This window comes from Anarrhichthys ocellatus, unplaced genomic scaffold (assembly GCF_004355925.1).
Source record: "Anarrhichthys ocellatus isolate YVR2014 unplaced genomic scaffold, GSC_Weel_1.0 scaffold4, whole genome shotgun sequence".
Lineage (NCBI taxonomy): Eukaryota > Metazoa > Chordata > Actinopteri > Perciformes > Anarhichadidae > Anarrhichthys > Anarrhichthys ocellatus.
The window spans coordinates 14996197-15016605 of NW_022280034.1; the positions used below are offsets into that span (position 1 = coordinate 14996197).

At 44.7% G+C, this 20409-nt stretch overlaps 2 protein-coding genes across 4 annotated transcripts in view; one reads left to right on the top strand and one right to left on the bottom strand.

The window, feature by feature from the left end:
• The window catches only part of LOC116381694 (butyrophilin subfamily 1 member A1), a 5989-nt gene extending 4085 nt beyond the window's left edge, over positions 1–1904 (top strand). The window contains exons 8-10 of the mRNA XM_031844039.1: positions 239–265; positions 504–530; positions 626–1904. Of these exons, the coding sequence (XP_031699899.1) occupies positions 239–265; positions 504–530; positions 626–1185 (614 nt within the window). The 3' untranslated portion in view covers positions 1186–1904. The remainder of the gene's footprint in view (positions 1–238; positions 266–503; positions 531–625) is intronic.
• Positions 1876–20409, bottom strand: part of itgb4 (integrin, beta 4) — a 27780-nt gene continuing 9246 nt past the window's right edge. For 2 of the 3 annotated variants that reach the window (XM_031844029.1, XM_031844030.1), the window contains exons 10-42: positions 20288–20407; positions 19122–19289; positions 18938–19014; positions 18628–18833; positions 18137–18240; positions 17949–18044; positions 17676–17808; positions 17370–17495; positions 16714–16832; positions 16593–16626; positions 16301–16495; positions 16074–16177; positions 15932–15990; positions 14705–14728; positions 14445–14593; positions 14108–14287; positions 13870–14018; positions 13549–13756; positions 13120–13437; positions 12796–12965; positions 12511–12691; positions 11691–11828; positions 11421–11603; positions 11198–11326; positions 8352–8513; positions 8117–8260; positions 7574–7708; positions 6345–6494; positions 5990–6178; positions 5725–5880; positions 5433–5597; positions 3636–3755; positions 1876–3542 (exon numbers count right to left, since the gene is read on the bottom strand). In XM_031844029.1, coding sequence (XP_031699889.1) covers positions 3412–3542; positions 3636–3755; positions 5433–5597; positions 5725–5880; positions 5990–6178; positions 6345–6494; positions 7574–7708; positions 8117–8260; positions 8352–8513; positions 11198–11326; positions 11421–11603; positions 11691–11828; positions 12511–12691; positions 12796–12965; positions 13120–13437; positions 13549–13756; positions 13870–14018; positions 14108–14287; positions 14445–14593; positions 14705–14728; positions 15932–15990; positions 16074–16177; positions 16301–16495; positions 16593–16626; positions 16714–16832; positions 17370–17495; positions 17676–17808; positions 17949–18044; positions 18137–18240; positions 18628–18833; positions 18938–19014; positions 19122–19289; positions 20288–20407 — 4722 coding nt within the window. In that variant the 3' untranslated portion in view covers positions 1876–3411. The remainder of the gene's footprint in view (positions 3543–3635; positions 3756–5432; positions 5598–5724; positions 5881–5989; positions 6179–6344; positions 6495–7573; positions 7709–8116; positions 8261–8351; positions 8514–11197; positions 11327–11420; positions 11604–11690; positions 11829–12510; positions 12692–12795; positions 12966–13119; positions 13438–13548; positions 13757–13869; positions 14019–14107; positions 14288–14444; positions 14594–14704; positions 14729–15931; positions 15991–16073; positions 16178–16300; positions 16496–16592; positions 16627–16713; positions 16833–17369; positions 17496–17675; positions 17809–17948; positions 18045–18136; positions 18241–18627; positions 18834–18937; positions 19015–19121; positions 19290–20287; positions 20408–20409) is intronic. The other variant, XM_031844031.1, reaches the window with a different exon arrangement.

The window sequence follows — 20409 nt, forward strand, 5'->3', positions numbered from 1 at the left end:
GTGTGTGTGTGTGTGTGTGTGTGTGTGTGTGTGTGTGTGTGTGTGTGCACCTAATCAACCTCTTTAGCAGGAGTGGAACTTGATGAGTCACTTTCATTAGACCTAATCGGGATCGATATGTGATTAAAGGATAGTTCGTGAAAGCAAGCTGGGAGGGCAGCATGGGGGAGGACCTGGGCGATGAATGGAACTCTTGATGGCCTCCTTGTGATCACAGTAATCCCTTTCTTCTTTTTAGACGCCGTCCGCTACATCCCCCACAGTGGTGAGTAGAACTTTCATCACCAATTTAGGGGCTGGGCTGCAACTAACAATTAGTTTCATTAGTGATCAATCTGTGGACTGTGGTGATATGATCTAAAAACGACTATATATCACAATATATTGTCGTTTACCTTAATGATAAACATGATTATAACCTTTTTTTTAAATAAAATAATCCAATGCATTGTATTTCCTTACTTGTGTTGGCTCACTTCTGATGTTTCTTTTCTTCTTTACAGTGTGGAATTGGATTTGCGATGCTGCAGGTATATGAAAAACCATGAGCAATCAAATCCTGTCTGATCCTCGTTATAATCTGTTATCAGATTTGTAATATGCTCCCCTCCCCGGTCTGTAACAGAGGACGTCACTCTGGACTCTGACTCGGCCAACGCAGACCTGCTCATCTCTGGTGACGACAAGCGCATGCGCTACGGCCTGGAGCGGCGTGAGGTCCCGCGATGCCGGCGCCGCTTCGACGGCTGGTGGTGCGCCGCGGGCCGGGAGGGCTACGCCTCCGGACGCCACTACTGGGAGGTGGAGGTGGGCGAGCGGGACTGGCGGCTGGGCGTGGCCAAGGTATCCGCGAAGAGGCAGGGCTTCCGCTCGCTCACCACCGACACGGGCTACCTGACGCTGCGGCTGGAGAGGGGCATGGATCTTAAAGCCCTGACGGTGCCCGCCGCCCCGCTGCCGCGGAGCCTGGTGCCCCGGAGAGTAGGGGTGTACCTGGACTATGAGCTGGGCCAGCTGTCCTTCTACGACGCGGAGAAGCGCTCCCACCTGTACACCTACAACGAGAAGTTCACAGAGGAACTGTACCCCGTGTTCGGCACTGTGGAGGTGGTCAAAGACCTGGTGATAAGGCCTGCGGACGTCAGACAGCCGTGCCTCTGCCCCGGGCCCTGCCTCTGGAACTGAACCGCTCAACACACACACACACACACACACACATAACGTCCTCAGTCCTGATCCTCAGCAGCCCGCAGAGTCTGTGCTTTTATTCTGGTCCGGTGTCGTGATTTTTGAACCTCATGTACTGGTTCTGGACTCAAGGTCGGACTCCTCCTGCAGGGGTCACCGTGTGAGGTCACACAGGGACGAGAACCACCATCATTCTGCACTTTCTGTTACTCTGCTTTCATGGAGACACACAGTGTTTGACTATTTGTATTGTACGGATGAAAAGTCTTTTCCTCACTGTCCAATGAGCTTTGAGAGGGTTTAGAAGCCATCAACCCAAAAGTTCTCATACCCACAATGCAGATATGGATGTTTTTTTAATTACTTTTTTTAATTACCTAAAGCTGAAACTTGCAAACTAGCTTCACAAATGTTATAAAAGCATGACGGCACTGTGATAGGATGTGCCACCAGCTACATAGAGCTTCAGTGCAGTGAAACGGTGGGCTTGCTAACGTGCAACAGGCAGATAATTACAGACTGGGTTGATGCATGCGATGAGTTAAGTCTCGCTCTGTTTGCTTCTTTGTCTCCTGTATTATTAAGATGCCCCCCCCAAAGAAAATAAATGAAATGCAAATGCTCCAACTTGTCGTCAGTGGTCACAGATGCAGATCTAGAGAACCAATCAAATGTTCAACAAATGTATTTGTTTCAAATCTTTATTCTGCAATAAAAGTGATACAAAAAAAAGTATGTGCTCAGATGCTTAAAGGTAAGTGATACATGTTGATCAAAAGTACATGAATACTTAATTTTTGGAGAGAGGTTCATCCACTTATCCACATCAGGGTTTTTCTAACAAACATTTCCTCTCAAAATATGTTTTGCAAAAGCCTTCTCAACTAAATGTGGAGCCAAAATACGGCAGGACTTGCATTGAAGCAAATACAATCTTTCTGTCTTTTCGTAACCATTTTTCTAAAATATCAAGATCTCATTGTTCGAATGTTGATCCATCAAAAAATGCGAAATACAATGGCCTTGCAGAGTAAAGAAGCATATAAAAAGAATCAACTTGAAGCAGTGTATACCACGTTGTTAAGTATAAAATATCTTACGAAATGCAAAAAAAACATGAGAAACATGTTACATCTAATGGATTTCTTAACGTGTGTGTATTGTAAAATCGTTCTTGTCAGTAAGGAAATGTGCATATAGATGACTAACACAAGCACCAACCTGTGTTTGAGAGAATATCTCTATATTTGGCATTACATTTAACGTCAGTCTGCTTAAGTAAACATCTTAAAAAGTATTAAATATGCTTGGAACATGTTTTTTTTTTTTAAATCACACTTTAATATAATACAAATCTATGAACAAAAGTCCCAAATCCACCACTTTTATGTTTTCTCTTGATCACTCAGGATAACACCACTCAGGTGAAAATATGATGGACCTCATGAAACATCCACAACGATTTCAAGACAATCTCTCCTACACCTCGAGAAGACGGGGAAGTTGAAATTTGGTGGGTTTCACCTGAAACAGTCAACACACCTCTTACAGACAGGTGGAGGATGGGAGACAAGGGGCCAAGGTCACTCTGGATTACTGAACCACAGCCAGATTACTGGCCCGTGCTGGCCCCGATTTAAAGGTGTGTGACAGAGGGGCGGAGTCTAAAACTAAATTATTTGTTTAGTCAGTGAAACTCTACTTACGATACAGAGACGACCATTCTCCAATTCAAATACATTGATTAACAATGGGATATTTTGTTGTACTTTTAACAAAAAAAAGGTGCCAGAGTGGATTAAAAAAAGCATCAAAATAGACAAATAGAGCTTGTTTATAAAAAAAAGTGTTTATTAACTGGTCCCTGACCTATTGTGCTTTTGCAAAAGTGGCCCCGGGCAAAGCACGTTGAGTGTGGAAAGAAACCTAAATGAAATACATCAGACGCAACCGTGAAAATGAATGTAAATGTTAAAATCATCCTCATCAATGGAGGAAAGTGGCCATGGTTTGTAACAGATATGAGCGAGCGCCCTCCTCTCCGTCTATTTATTACATGAAATTGTTTTTTGGGTTACAGAATCTACGCACGCATATAAAAACATACACAGATTCGCGCATGAGTACTCTGAAGCCGACTCTTTTTGAAAGAGAATCTCAGGTACGGTTCGTCATCGTGGTGGACCTTTGGCTGCTGAATTTTGCACGTCGTTAAATAAGACCTTACGATTCATAAAACATCTTCTTTGTGACCGTGGTTCCTCCCATCATGCTCCGCTGAACCACTTCCTTGGTGACTTGACGGGTCACCATGCCGCTGGTCTCCGTGTGCTGTGTGGTCATCATCGACCCATCTGTTAGAAAAGAGCAGTTGGTATTAAAGTGTGAATAGATTTTATTTGTGTTTTTAAAGGGGGACAGAGCTGAAACTGAAGCTTAGTTTGTACCTGAGAAGAAAGGGTCCTGCATCATGGTGTGGGAGACGTTGGTCCGCGTACTGACTTCTGTTGGCATTTGGAAAACTTCCCTCCTCGACATTGATTGGCTGTTGTACTGAGACAAATCACCTACATGGAGCGAGGGATGAAATTAATACTTAGAATATTGTTAGCTAAATCATCACAAAAATAATGGCCTCATTTCTACAACATTTGCTGTTGAAATTCATGGTTCCCAGAGGATGAACCTTAAGGTTTTTGGTGCCCCTTAGCTGTTAAAGTGTGTGCAGCATTCAGGGGATCTCTCAGCAGAAATGGAATACAACAGTCATAGCTATCTTTTCATCAGTGTATAAACACTTGAAACTAAGTTGTGTTTTCGATCTTAGAATGAGCCCTTCATATCCACAAAGGGAGCAGGTCATCTTCACGGAGTCTACTGTGTCACACCGCCATGTTTCTACGGTAGCCCAGAACGGACAAACCAAACACTGAATCTACAGAGAACCTTTCGTGTTATAACATTACTTAAAGGCCACCATAGTTCTCAGACACACTTGTGAAACTGCAGTAACGCGAGCCACAGAGGGCAAAACCGTGGTACCGCCAGCCGCCTCGTGACTACCGTTGCTCATAAAATCGTGATATATTGGCGAGGACGGCCTCTGAGGGAGACAAACGCCATCATCAGGGTTTTGCACTAGCCGGCTCAAGTTAGCGCAGTCTTGTAAAGGGAGGAGTGAGCGGAGGGGTATTCAGTTGGTTGCAGTCTGCAACCTCACCACTAGATGCCACCAAATCATTCACACTGTCCCTTTAAGTACCATACTCTGGTCACTTCGGCAGATATTTTACACAAGATGTTAGAATCGAATGGCCTGATTTTCGTCAAACTTGTTGCAAATATTGATGATCCCCAAGATGTTTTCTCTGGTGCTAACATCAGGTTCAAACTTTCCAATTACACATTAATTAACACATTAAGGTCCCCGAGTATGAAGGCAAATCACTGTCAAAATCCGAGAGCGCAAATGAGATCCATGTGCTCGCGAAAATCAAACAGCCGCGCGCGTATTTTACTTTGACAAGCTCTTTTACGTCACTCCGCGAGCAAAATTCACTCTCACGCGAGCAGAATTCACGCGAGCAGAATTCACGCTCGCGAAGCTTAAATCCGCTCGCTCGCGAAACTACAACCCGCTCGCTCGCGAGTCTTTTTCCTGCTGGCTCACGAGTCTTTTTGACAGTAAGTGGGCGGACCCAGTCGCCATTGTATCTCTGCATCCAATTGGTTACAATCCTCGTCTTGGGATAAACCGGATATCACTCTTTGCTCTTTGCTCGCGCGAGAGTGAATTCTGCTCGCGGAGTGACGTAAAAGCGCTCGTCAAAGTAAAATACGCACGCGGCTGTTTGATTTTAGCGCGTGCATGGACCTCATTTGCGCTCTCGGATTTTGACAGTGATTTGCCTTCATACCCGAGAGGATGAACACTTTCCATTTTCAACACTCTACAAGCTCTGCTCTAGCGTCCCTGTGCTGATGATGTCCCATAGTTTAATACATTCATGCTCCCACGGGAACCATCTTGTTTTAGGACCCTATGGTCTTTCCTCTAGCGCCATCACAAGGACACGGTTTGCGATTCCATTCCAACTACATTTACGACCTAAGAAACAAAGTACATCAGCATGGTCGGCATGTCGTATTGTGAGGTGTAATTAACATTTCAGACTCCAGCAGTCCCTATTGGGAGTTTTTAGATGAATCTGTATCAAAAGCTTTGTCGGTAGGATTCATCTTACTTCCATCCTGAGACTCGATGGTGATGATGCCCTCCCTCTCAGGACCGAAGCCCTGGGTGGTTCGAGCCTGAACTTTAAACTTGTAGGGAACGTTCTCAGTCAGGTTTGGGACGGTCAGACTGGTCTCAGCACTGTCCCCGCTCACTTCGAAGGAACGTACGTCTCCTGGAGGAAACAAGAAACAAGGGTCAGAAAATAATATAATTTCACAACAAGGATTTATGGGAACCTAGAAAATGCACAAACCAACTATATAAACATATATCGTTTCTTTCTTTCCAGACAGCCTCACCTCCATCATGCAGCTGTTCGCAGGTGACTACATATCCCAGGATGTCTCCGTTGGGTTTACGGGGTTTCTCCCAGCTGAGCTGCAGGGAATCGGGGCTCAGTGCGGTGAAGACCAGGGGGCCCGGGGCACTGGGAGTGCTTAGAGTAAATGGCGAGCCTACGGGGAAAGACGAAACAGAGAACAGAATAAAAAGAGAGATCTGAAATGACATAAAAGCAGTCACCATGTTGAGAAGTTGTGAGACAAAAATCCACAGAATCGGTACCTGGCATCGGGCTGAGGGGACTCTTGGGGTCGACAGCGGACTCGATGGTGATGACCCCCTCTCTCTCTGGACCCCAGCCCTCCTGGCTCTGAGCCTTCACCTTAAATAGGTAGGAGTGGTTGGGCAGCAGGTCCTGGATGATTACAGAGTTCTCTGCTGGGTTCGTCACATTAATACGCTTCCCCTCACCTACAGGAGAGGACATCAGTTGTTTAGCGTCAGCATTAAATGCTCAAAAAACATATTTATAAAAAGATTCAAATGAAGTTTATTCATTCTATCCTAAAGCAGCAAAATGTAAGTTCCTTATTACAGAAACGATGAAAACAAATGGTCCTTGCAGGGGTTCATTTACCTCCACTGAGCAGCTGGTAGAGGACACAGTAGCCCATGATGTCTTTGTCACAGCGGGGCTCCTGCCAGCTGACTTTGAGGGCAGTGGGACCGAGAGCAGAAAACACCAGTCTGCTAGGGGTGTCAGGTACACCCGGAGACAGTCGAGCATCTGATGGATCAAGAGGTGAAAGGACAGGGATGTATAGATTGAACCTATTCATACAAATGGCACTTTGCAATACTTCTGACCCTTTTCCAAAGCATTTTGTTTTCTTTGATTGTTTGAACAATGTGTGTAAGCCCTGAGGGGCAAGAGAGGAAAAAAATAATAATTCCGTTGATCCATTTTTAGTCCAAGTCTGATCTAAATTGTTTTCTTTGAGCAGGGAGGAAGAAAACATGAATGCTTTTAGTTCTCTAGTGGTGGTTATGCACTTGAGCCTCGTGTGACCAAAATAAATATTACACTAACAAACACTTTATAAAAAAATTATCCGGACAACAAAAAAATGTTTCACATGCCAAAAAAATTGATGTATAAAGAATATCCTGTCAAAAAAAGTTTTTCACCCGTTTTAAGTCATAAACTCAGGAGGGAAAACAATTTAGATTGGATTTAGAGAATTCTTTTTTGTCCTCTCTTGACTCTCAGGACTTCCGTAACAATGAGATGAAAGATACTTTGCTTATCATTGTCCGTGGGTTCCTCATTACAAGCGACCCCTTTCACATTAGACACAGTCGTTTGATCCGTTGTTAATACAAAGTCAGTGATTAGTGCAGCTTTAAGAAATAACCATATTAACTTAGCTTTTGGACAACGACCATATTCGCCTGCTTTTTTCGGTTTAACTTGTCGACTACATAGCTGAACGCTTTGCTTTCATTGGCCTACTCTCAAATCTCTAATGTCACAGCATACAGGTTTTCTACCCCACTGAATTATCATATAATGTAACAAAACTTGGATTCAAAAAAGAAACAAATGACAATCTAAAAAGCAGAGAATCAACTGAAAACATGGTTTGGCCTGAAAAATGGTTGCCAGTATTGTAAAAATGAGTGATTTGTTGTGTCAAAAACACATAAAACAGCAAGGTGAGATCTTTAAAGAGGAGATCAGGGAGGGTGACAAAGTATGAGACCAACACAGAGGTGGGAATAAAGATGACTGAGGAGGAGTCGCATTAGGCGTCACACCCAGCAAACACACCCAGTGCCTTCATGCTTGTGTTGCCACAGACTCACCATGGAGCACCCTGTCCAGATTAGAGAGGGCGTCATTGACTTCTGAAGACTCGGTCCTGGCCCTCGGGCCCGTAGACAGGTTGTAGCTGAACTGGCTCTGAGAGCTGCTCTGCATCCCAGCGTAGCCGAACCCACCTGATGGCGCATTGAGCAGGGGAGGGGGCGAAGGAGGAGGACGAAGGGGGGGGGGGGTAACGAGAAGAGGCACAGGAGATGAAGGAAGTGGCCCAGTAGGAGAGAGAGGTGGGCAGGTCGGGAGTGAAGTAAAGACAGACGTAGAGTAACACAAACAGAGCAGAGTTGAGACAAGGTGAGGGAGGGAGAAACAGCGATAGTCAGCAGAGATCCTGCAGTGTGGATAAGCCTGCTGTGCAGCCAACAGCCCCAACCCTGCTAACAGACCTCCAAGCCGTCGGCCTCATGTGCTTGCAGTTTACCTGCCGAGGTGTCTCAACTATTGCACTCCAGAGTAACATCTTTCTTGGGCTCATCTAACGTTTACTTTGGGATAAATTCAAACCCCTGCGGAGGTCCGAAGCTTACCTAGATCTGGGAACTTGCTTGACACGTCTCCCATGATGATGGAGTCTCGGATGTTTTCATCTCCGTAGCCCCTGTCCGAGCGCTTCCTCATGACCACCTCTGACGTGTGGACTCCTCCGATCATGTCAGTTCTGCGAGAGCCTCCTGCCAGAGGAGAGACGGATCAAAGATAAAGACAAATAAAATCTTGACCTTTTGTCCACGTTTTTCTCGATGTAGTTGCTGCCGTCCCTACCTGACATGTAGGTGGTGGATGTGTCGGTGATAAAGGAGCCGCCTGCCCCTTTGTAGTTTGAGTTCATGGTGGACATTGGAGAGGACGAGGAAGACAAGTTGCGTGTCGCTGATCCCCCTGGGAAAAGGAAGTTCTGGTCCCATTTCCCATTCATCATGTAATCTGTGAAACACCACAACAGGAGCCAGGAGAGTCAACAGACAGAATATAGGAAAATTTAGCAGTTAGCATTCGAGCATTCTGACGCTGATTGGAACAAAACAGGGCCATTGATGTCAAGCACCCAAAAACCAGGCTCGGCCAAATCTATAGAGGAAGCACCAGCAGCTTGAGACCTGTAGCTCTCAGTCCTACTTGTGCCACTTACAGAAACAGCAGCAACATTTTAGACTGGCAGATGTGTGCCGTCTACAGGCCAGGAAAGTAGTAGCTTCTGGAATTGTGTCGATGGTGCCACCTGCAGCCAATGAGTGTTACAAATGCAGGTATTTTTCTTTCTTTTCGCAGCTGCTGAACTGTTCGGCTCATCTGTTGTTTTAGTAGAACTGTCACTATTTCTCCACATAATTTAAACTTTGCACTTACTACTCTTGTGGGTCATAGATGGTTGGAGAGGAACAGTCATTTAAATTAATAACTAAGAGTCTATATCCACTTTACCGGCACTGACTAAATTATATCAGCATACCCATGTTCATCATATTAGCATGTCATTTAGCTAAAGTTACCAATTTAGCTCTGAACAAAAAGGATGATGGTTATGTCTTTAGTCAAGGCAAAGCTGTACCACAATTGATGCCAAATCAACCAATATTGGTGTGGGAACTTTCAATATGTGTACGCAACTTTGTCCCAATCAATCTAGTAGATGTTTGGCTGGATGACTTTGACCTGGTGATGGCGCTAGATGAAAAGTTAGGAGACTGCCATGGATACATGGGTGCCATGGATATCTGAATGCTTATCCATCTAATAGATGTTGATACATCAAAAATGTAAACCTCATAATGACACTATAAGACAAAATAACCAAAGTCATTGGGATTCATCCACTTCAGACCGTGCCTTTCGGTCCATACAGATTTTTCAGTCTGCACAAAAGTAGTTTACCAACTTGCCATCCCTTAAGTGTCGCTAAAAATGCAGCTGCTACTCTGCGGGTGGCCCAAGGTTTAAAATTGGAGAAGTTTTAGCCTTCTTCGCCTGTAGGTGGCGACATCAACGTGTCTTCATCCACAGATCTAAACAGTTGCTGCTATTACTTTGGCATGTGGAAAACTCATTTGATACTGGCTGTACAGCTGGCCGAATGTGAAAAAGTTTCGTAGGATGCTGGGCATCACAAAATAAATACGAATATAGCTGCAAGGAAAAACAATCAACAGCTGCGAGGAAAGGCGTCGTCATTGAAACTGCGCTGCAGTGATGTATTTGAGTAAGAAGGCGTTATTTCCATACAGCCGCACAGTACCTAAGCCTTCACACACACCCGACAAGATGCCTCCAGATCACTACCTCCCCAGTGGGATGGAGAAAGGACAGACAGAGAGACCTGGAGAAGCCTGCCCTACCCCCCCTCCCCCGATCATCAACTGGAGGTGGGGCAGTTGATGCCAGTGCTCCTCTCTGGGCAGGTGGCAGGAATACAGATGGGAATAGGTGCCAGCTAGGGGCAAGGGGACAAGGACTGAAGCCCGAAATTGAAATGATTAGACAAATGTTGATATTTCTGACAGGATCAAATCACGAAAAGGCAGAGAGAAACGCCGGTTGGCTTGCCGGGCACCTGGCTGGCCGTGCATCATAGCTGACATGCTAGCTGCCTGTCTGTCTATCTGTGGCTCTGATGGAATGGTCTTCACCTGGCAGGGGCGTTTGGGCGTAGCTGGGGTGGGGGGCCTCATCTGAGCTCGTCTCTGTGCTGAGCCGACTGGAGATGACGTCCACCCGCTTTTTCCACGACACCTTACGGAGATCCAGGTTGGACCCCACCAACTTGACATATTGCCAGCCTTGTGTTTGGGGTCACAGGGAAGAAGCAAGCAGGCGAAGGATAGATTTGTAGCGGAGAAGTATCAAGGTTTGGCTTTACTATGCATTACTTTCCGAGAAAAAGCGATCAAACACATAAATGGGATTATAAGATACACTATGGAAGTATATATGTTGGTTTATGTCACAGAAGCCCAAATTGTCTTCACATTAACTTCCAGAGAAAAGAGCACAAAAAAAAGGCTGCAGAAAGCAGGAGGGTGACAGCAGATTTGACGAGGGAAGGCCTTGCAGTCTGTGATCGGAAAGCACTCCTATCTGGGGATATATTGGAAGCACATTTTGTTGCTGCCTGGCTGGGGCATTGCCTGGAGGCAAAAAATGCCCGCCAGATGACGCAAGAACGAGGCCAGCCCTGAGCTTCACAACTCCTCCAGCTCTTCCTCAATGCCACTCTTTTAAAAATTAGGAAGAATATTAATGTCACAGAGAAAACACTCACAACTGAGAAAGAGCCAGAAATCCTGAGGTTTTCAAAAAAAGAGTCTCACAAGCTGGGTGATTTCCGACAGCATAGCTGTGACCAACATTTCGTTCCCTCTCCTTCTGACGAAGCAATGACACCACAACGCATACTGCATGAACGCGTGGGCTAAACACTTAGGTACAAGAACAAAGCAAGGTGCATGAGAGCACGTAGAATGTGGAACAATTGGATCCATATTGTAGTGATAGCTCACACTCTAGCAGTCTGACATCCATCTTTCCAGAGCAGAACATATAGAGCACTAGAACAATGAGTTTACACTGTCAGCTGTTATAAGCAGCTTGTGGTTTTGGCTCTGGGTACCCACCTTCACCAGAGACGCTGGGTGTCTTGGAGCCTGTAGGGGACCTCAGCACCTCATCGCTGTACATCAGGTAGCTGTCATACTCGTCTCCTGCCTCTGCATCCACAATAGGGATATCTGGAATGATGGGAACTGTAGGGACAGAAAGAGAGGAAAATGACTCTTTTCAGGGAACGACAGATCGACTGGAAGTGTTCCAGAGGTGTGCTTGCCCCCCCTGACTTACTGGACAGAGGTCTAGCAGGCTGTGACGCCAGGTTGATGGTGGCATCTTTGAAGGGGCCCCAGCCTATGCTGTTCATGGCACGGACCTTGTACTGGTAGGTCTGAGCGTTCTGGAGGTTTTCAATCAACAGCATTCGCTTCTTGGGGTTGTCGATCTTTACTTTCTTAGCAGGGCCCACCGCCTCTGTGAGGAAAGTATTGCGAGATGGTGAAAATGACATCATGCAACTATCTGTAGAGCGTTTCCTGATTTTTCAAGTCGGACTCTTACTCTTTTCGTCGTCGATGGGAGTGTAGATGACCTCGTAAGCCGTAATTTTGCCGTTGGTCTCTGCAGGCTCTGCCCAGCTCACCTGAGTGACAGTCGGACTGATGACATTAAAGGCCAGACGTCCAGGTTCACCAGGCACTGGAGGAAAAATGGAACAGGGAGCGATTGTATGTATGTATGTAACAGTATGTTCCACAGGATTGGCAGTTCACTTTAATATAATATTTGTCTACTACTGATTGTGATGCAACATTGACTTCATGTCGACATAGTCACCACGACAGATACACGACAGTTTCCAAGCAACTGATTTAGACATTGCAAACGTCTTTCCTACGTCTTGCATTTAAAGTCATACACTACAGGCATTTAAATATGCATATGAGGCATTGTCTTATTAGATATATGCAAATTTGCATAACTTTCCAGAATAGAAATCTGAACATTGGATAAAGCCAGGTCCAAAATTATTCTTTCATTTTGTTTTAGAGTCCTAGATTAATACAGAGGCCATATTTTTGCCATGTTTTTAGTTATTAAATGCTCTATATAACAGGCTATGAATGATATATTACCAAATCCCTCTGTAAAAACATTCAGACTATAGACAGGAATGAAATGGAAAGTTTGGTGTAAGTAAGAGCTACTGAAGTGGAGATTTCTGATTTCTGAGTCTGAGAAAAAACTAATTTAAAAATATGTATTGTAAAATGACGTACATTTTGAAGACAGTACAGGTGAATAGGGTAAAAATCGTTAACTAAAATATATCAACATGAAGCTTGCATGAACAGCAGTTCACTGAATTCTCAGTAATTACCATCCTCAAGTGTTTGACAGGGAACCATTTCTGTGTCGTTGCCATCTCCCATTGCGTTGTAGCCGCACACTCTTGTCTCGTAGTCACAAAAGGGGTACAGGTTGGTCAACTCAGCTTGAGTAGTCTTCACATCTAAGACCTGGGCATCTTTCTCTGGGTCGCCATAGATCCAATACTTTACCTGAAACGAACAAGGAAAGATAAGATTCAGTGTTTCAGTGCCCATTGTTAATGATGGTCGTGAACCCAAGTTGAAGCATCTCAACATGTAGATTCGATTTGTACCTTGTACCCCATGGGGTTACCAGACGCCGGGTCCCAGTTGAGGCGGATGTTTCTGGGTCCAGTTGCTTTGGCCTTAAGGTTTGCTGGGGCTAAAAGGCGACCGCCAGGGGAGGTGACTTTTGGGCTTACGAAGCCCTTCTGCTGCACTTGGGAAATCTCTGGTGCAGGAACTGGAAGAAGTGACAGGATGAATCAAACATTTACCAGCTACAGTACCTCTTTTTCAGAATGCTCCCTTCTCTCATCATCTAAAATCTGAAACACCACAACGACAGAAACTCCACAAATTGCCAGGTTTTTGCAACGAATGACTCCGGGTCTTACCTCCGTCAGTGACATTGACAAGGGTGGTCTTCCTGTCTCCGACAGAGGCGTTGCTACTTGGGTCATACAGCTCCAGTTGGATGGTCTCTGGCTTGATTGGGCCAGGGTGGGCCCTCGGGTCGATCACTATGTTCTTCTCCGTCTCTCCAGGATTAAACTTCAGAGGGCCGGATAATTCAAAGCGCTTGGCCTTCTTGGTGCGCCACTTCACTGTGGCGGGGCTGTCCTGGTTGCGAGTGCGGACCACGGGGATGGTGTAGGTGGGATCAGATGTGCTGAAGGTCTGGGTGCCCTTTTTGAACATCATCACACTGGGCTCTGGGTAAAACAAGATAATGTAAAGGAAGAGAAGAAACCACAGCAATCAGTGCTTTGGGTCGCAACAAAGGTTAGTGGCGCTGATGTAAAGCCTCTCGCGTTTTTTTTCACCTGGCTGGTCTGTGATGGTGATAGTAGTTCTCGGGTAGCGTCCCAGCTTGGCGCCCTGCCGCGGGTTGCTGAGATCCATGACAAACTGCTTAAACTGTTTGTCTTCCAGGAGGCCATCTTTCTCGCTCAGCTCCAGCAGACGAACAGGCACCATCTTCTGGGTCTCATCAGGATTAAAGGTCAGGTCTCCTTCCATAGCCGCATAGTCCTTAAATACACAAAAAGAATAGATTAGGAATGCAGTCCTAGTCCTCTCACTTCACAAATGCCAACTATAGATAGCAAGCCCAAATGTTGTTGTAGGTGAGCACACCAGCTCACCTTCTTATCCTTGGCTGTGAGGTCCCGTGTGCGGTAGGTGACCTGTGAGCGTCCATCTTCTATGATCTCTCTGCTGATCGGGATGTTGGCAATTCCGTCCAGCCTGCTGTAGGTGTAGGCCGGCTGGAGGAACGAGAAGACACTGGTGGCTGGGAAAGAGGAAGAGGAGACTCCATTAGAGCAATTCACAGTGAAGACTATACACTTCTTCTGACATGCAAAGTCTGAGGTCTCTCACCATGCTCTTTGATGATGGTGATGTTGACCAAACGTTTTCCAATCTCAGCGATACCCAGTGGCACGTCATTGGCCTCCACCTGCAGCTGCTTCTTGTCATCGTCTTCATCCTTGACGAAGAGCGGCACGTGGACGTCTACCGACTCCACACCTTCTTGGAACTCTATTGCTCCTGCGGCCTCTGTAGATGGGAGAGCAAATGAGACGACAAGATTTATCGCGAGATTGATAACACAGGCATGTTCAGTTGAGATCAGGAATTGTTTCGCTTAACGTCGCAACAAACGGAACATTTGAGTTATTAATTTCATCCCCACACGGAAATAGTTAACAATCACCTCGGTCTGTGGCCACAGTGTAGTAGCCAGGCACCACCTTGAGATCATGCATGTTTCCAGACTGGACGCTTTTCTCCGTGAGCTTGACGATATCAGGGTAGCTGCTGCGAGGAGCAGATAGGACGGTGTCCATGATGGCGTAGTCCTGCCTGAAGAGCACAGGAGGGGCAGAGAAGTTAGAAATGCATGACCTCCGCGTCCTTCAAAGGAACTCTGGTGATGTCCTGTATTGTATTTCATTGTGTCAATCAGAATGTTACCTTTTTCCGGCATTTCTCTGCATTCTGCAAGAACCGAAATAGGTGTTGATGAGTGCAAGAACAGACATTTCATTTCCATTTCTGTTTCAAATATGTGAATATGAAGGATACCGTTTCTTACAATTGCGACTGCATTCAGTCAATGTAGTTAATTGAAGCAATAAATCCCTCAGTGCAATATTAACAGAGAGTTTCCAGCAAAGTCTGTGAGGGTTGAATGCTGTCCCACTGTCAAATCATTGAGGGTTTGAGAGGTGTCTCGCGGACATTTTAAGCCCTTTATGAACCTTTTCCGTAAGTCCGCATTTCTGCAGACTTTGCCTTAGGGAACTACCCACAATTCATAGCAATCTGATGTTAAACAGGGGGTTACTAGTGGAAGCATGGAGACGTAAAAAAAAGGTAAACAAAGAGGATGGCACATGTGTGTTCAGCCTGGCAAATTATATTTACTCAGAAACATTATGGATTAAAGATGGAACATGAAAACACATGAAGTTTAGAGGAATGGAAACAGATACTATGGTACACCGATTTATTCATTTAGTCATTGAAGCTGTTTTGAAAAAAATGAGTAAATAAATCATTTGAAATTACAAGCCTGGAAGACATTCAAATCAGGGAGTAAAAAGTATAAAATAAATTAAAACTTGTTTTGACGTTGACACATTGTGATATGTTGCTGTCCCATTCGTTTTACACCATTTAAAGCCCTTAGCCTCACACTCAACCATTACCAGGTGACGTCAGTAAGTCCTTGAGGGTTTAAGGCCTTGGGGTGGCATTGGGATTGGGCCATGCTCTTGATGCTGCTCAAAAACAGCACTTCCTGGTTCTCAGCAAAAAAGGCATCCTAAACTATGAGCGCAGAAGATTTTATGGACGAGGCAACATTTTCCAGTGTTTTGACTGACTCGGCTATTCGGATGTATTTATTTGAGCCAGAGTTTACGGCCGAAGCAATGCAGCGGAGAGAGGCCAAGGCTGCAGCTGCATCAGCCGTGCAAGAAGCTCACGAGCAATGCATCCTAGTACATGTAAGGCACTGCCGGCATGGCTCTGTGAGCAGGAGAACTCAGCTGTCTCGCTCAATACAGCCCACACTAAGGATTTTATTGCTTCAGTCGACTACATTTACCATCAACACTGATTGGACATCCACATAAAAAGGTTTCTTTTTGAGGAACATGCTGTATGTAACCAGACAAGTAGTTTCACACATCTTACCTGAATGAGGTTTTTTGAACCTTCTGGGCGCCGGGGATCTGCTTGTAGAACTCATTTAGCTGGACGGAAGAACAAAAGTACTCAGTGATGCAGTCATCATTCACACACTCATGTGCCCACGGATAAACGAAAACACACTCACGTTATCGGCAACTTCCTTGCGGAGCTGTTCGGCATCTCTGGATTCGGGACGAGACAGGTTCTCAGCGAACAGCCTGTTCAGTCGGAGAGAGATCGGGAACTGGACTACAAGGGGAGAAAGGAACCATGAAAACAAACAGAGGTAAGAGTAACATCATTTCATCTTTAAATTCAGCATCATCCTTGCCCCTAACTTCTTTCGTAAGTTTATAGTTGCTGAGCACTCACTGGTCTCTTTAGGGTTGGGCTTTATCAGAGCCTGGGGGTGATTGGGTGATCGGTGTACGTTATCTGTGACCTTCCAGCGAACCACATCGGTTCCTTTGGGTGGGCCGGTCCTCACCATTGGTGTGTCCAGATGGTCTGAGGTGAGCAGAGACTGACGGAGCAAATACTCATCTTCCTTGAAGCCAACCATACGACCTGGATAGAACGCAACATAAGGGTGACGCAAATTCAACATGGTCCCCAGATGGGAGGATAACGCATCTAAAGCAACATTGTCACGTGTGAGTCCTACCTGTCCTACAGCAAGGCAGCAGGGCAAGACAGCTCTGTGTCAAGAGAAGACAGAAGGCATTACTTCCACTGAGACTTAATAAATATTCATCATCAATGGGTAAAAATGGGAGTGTTTTTACCTGGCAGCAGGTTTTGCAGCAGGCACAGTATTTCCAGCAGCAGAGCAGCAGAAGTGCCAGCAGCAACAAGAGGAACAAGAGGAGCGGGAGCAACCACAGGAGGCTGGCAGGGGGACAATCTGAAGGTTGGGCACAGAGAGTACGATCATACAGAGCGCTGCTGGCTCACATCACTCCTGTTTTAAACTCATTGCGCTGGCTTCCAGTTAGGTGCTTTTGGGTAGTTTCAGTCTTTTCAGACAGCGAGCAGTTGCTGGCGCTTTTCACTTCCGGTGGCGTCTAGCTATGCATACAGTTTTGGTGTTAATTGTCCAGGTTTTAAGACATCCATCCGTCACCACAAATACAATGGAGTATGGTGCTCACACCTTTGTACTGCAGGGATATGTCAGCTTTCACATGTTAGATATTTCTCTATATCGTTAATATCAACACCTAAATGAGCCACGATCAAAGTAAGAAAGAAAACTATGACCCCATTGCTCATGGTAAGAAGATGGAATCGAAGTATTGAAATCTACTTTGAGCACTTAAGCTTAATTAAAAAAAAAAAAAAAAACACTTTCTAAAGCACAAAATGACAACGGTCAAGTGTTTTAATAAATGATACATCAGCTGCTGAAACGAGAGCACAGAGCATTCAACCTGCAGCTTACCTCTCTTTTTGAGCACCTGGACCTCCAGGGCTGTACGACTGGAATCTTTCGGGGTTGCGACAGTGTAGTTGTAAGTACAGTCGTCATCCTCATCACGGAAACTGCACGCTTCTAAACCCTTCTCCGCTGAAAGCACATACATAGACACACGTCAATGTTTTCAGGCAATGCTGATATAGTGTCAAAAGCTGATATAGTGTCAAAAGTTATCATCATAACAACCTTAAAGACGATGATGTGCATAGTGTAGTGGATCATTTATCATTCAGTAAAACCAGTCAGTTTGCTCCTTTTAGATGTGCGTACCTTTTTTGAGTTCATCCACCAAGACAATTTCGAATAGGCACTTGTCACATTCTTCTTTCTCTTTCTTTTCTCCTGTTTTCCAGGCCTGACACTGGACACAAGACCTCGTCCCCTCGCACACACCCATCTGGGCCTAGACACGACCCACAAACACACATACACACACACACATCAAAAGAAGGCCAAGCGGGACTCAATGAATGAGGCATTGAGTGTAGTTGAAAAAGCAAAAACGCAACTAGAAACACATGTCTATACATTACACCCACTCACCTCGAAATTTGGCTCACAGGTTGTAGTCATTGCCAAACCAGAGCCAAGACACTTACATTGGCCACAGATACATTGACCTCGCCCATTGCAGACGCCCTGGTGCAGATAAAGACACAGTCAGGCTCCTGAAGACGTGTAAGGTGACATGATAACGTCCTCTATTGACACAAGCTGTTGGCTCTACTCACACCCCTGCTGTCCAGACAGGTCTGGGTGCTCTTGGGACACCCGCAGGCATCGCCCGTCCAGCCCTCAGAACACGCACACCGACCCATGACACAAGAGCCCCGGTCTGATGAGAGAAGAAAGAATGAGATTTAACTGCATTATAAGTGGTGTGGGGACAAATGGTGGGAGGTGTTCTGGAACAATAAATTACTAATAGTATACAGAAAAGAAAAATTAGACAAATGCAGCATGATGAAGACTTTATTTGTATTAATATTATTATTGTTATTATTTGTATGTTTTTTAATTAATCAGTTATTGTAATTATTATTGTTTTAATTAATTTAAGTTTTCCAATTGTATTTATTATTTATTTATTTTAATTTTTCTTGGGTCTTTCCACCTGCCCCTGAGGTTATGCAAAACAAACAGAACATACAGGTGGTGAAAGTGACACCATACCCATACATTCACCCTTAATCACCAATTAAACAACCACAAATTGTCGTACCATTGCAGAGGAAGCCGCCATGTCTTTGACACTGGGTCTTGTCGTACTGACAGAATTGTCCCTCAAACTGATCCGGGTTGTTGCACACGCAGGTTCCACACTCCTGGCACTCCCCACGGCCTGAACATGGGTCCTTCATTTGCGGACCAATACACTGACTTTTGTCCACAGACTGTGTTTTTGAGCAGTTACAGAAGGGACCCACCCTGAAGGAGACACGGAGACAGACAAAGACCTGATTGAACCCAGAGGCCTGAAACAGTCCCTCTGGAGAAATATTCTCTGTAAGAAATAATAGTTAAAGTCTCACCAGCCACCACTGCACTGACACTTCCCACACACAAGGTCTCCCTGTTGGTTGCACCTGGCTGCATTAGGGATGGGAGACTGGAGGAAAGGTAAAAGACACTGGGATGACTCCGCTGTACAAACAGGTGTGTAAGTGGCTTCACCTCAACTTTTTCGTGCGCTTCGGTGTCAATCTGTGTGCCTACCTTCTCACATTCGCAGATTGGACACAAAATCGAGGCCTTAACTTTGAGGGCAGTGTTGAAGGTTGTAGGTTTGACTGCCATTATCCCCTCTTTTGTGCCCTGACCCATCTGGCAGACAAGTTGTTCATCGATCATTCGCTGGGCTGTGAGCCGCATCTTGAAGTTGCCCTGGCGACCACACACACACACACACACACACACACACACACACACACACACACACAATGTTAGAGCATCTGTGTGCACTTTAAGCATTTAGCTGTCAGAGTCTAAGCATTAACAGAGTTAGATCAACAAGTTAGGACAATATTGGTGATGAAAATTAAAGAGCCTGTAAAAGCTGAGATAAAAACTAATTGAAGTCAATCATTAGTTTAATTGGGCAACATTTTGTATGAACTAATTATTTATTTGATGGCTGTATTGTATACACATAGACAATAATTCAAATGTGGGTAACAGAATGAATTCCTGTCATTTTTGGCTACAAAATAACTAGATTTGAGGGAACATACATGATTTATATTTCTACATTTCTCCAAATCCAACACTATTTGAGTACAGTTGTACCTGATACTGTTTACATATTTAGTTGAGTTAGAAGAAGGGATAATAAAAAAATCTACATATCTGCTTACAATTCCAGGAAGAACTTGCTTTTTGTTTTTGATTCCATTTGCAAGAGGAAATTCTTTGAAATAGATTTCATATGACGCTCGGGATGGCTGGCCTTTTTTAAACTTATTGAGCTATTTATCTTTTGTCTTGGAGTTAAGGGAATAGAGAAGTATTTCTAATTATGAAAAAAATATTTTTGTATAACAAGTTTTTCTGAAATGTTATATGTGAATATGAAAATGAGGCATTATCTATTGCTAAAGAGAAATCTACAGACACAAATAGACAAAGTAGAAAAAAAACACCTAAATATGTAATTGTGGATGTTTTCTTTCCACTAGACTGAAAGAAGACGAAAAGTAGCCCCAATGCTCAAAATTGACCAGTGCATGAAAAAACAAATGTCTTTGGCTTAAAAAAAGAATTAATATATTGGATGTTAGCACAAAATATCAATCTAAGTAAGGACTATCAGCTTTAAAAAACAAGAATTGGGCTTCTAACTCCATGTATGTTTGTGTTTTTCAGTTTCTTGTTCTTCTTCTTACTATTTCGCCAGGCAACAAAGTAAAGGCCCCGTCTTGTTCAAATCCATCGACATTGAAGAACGTTTCCTTGATAGCGCCTGGTGTGTTCTCTGCACGGATGCTCATCTTAGAACGGATACTCT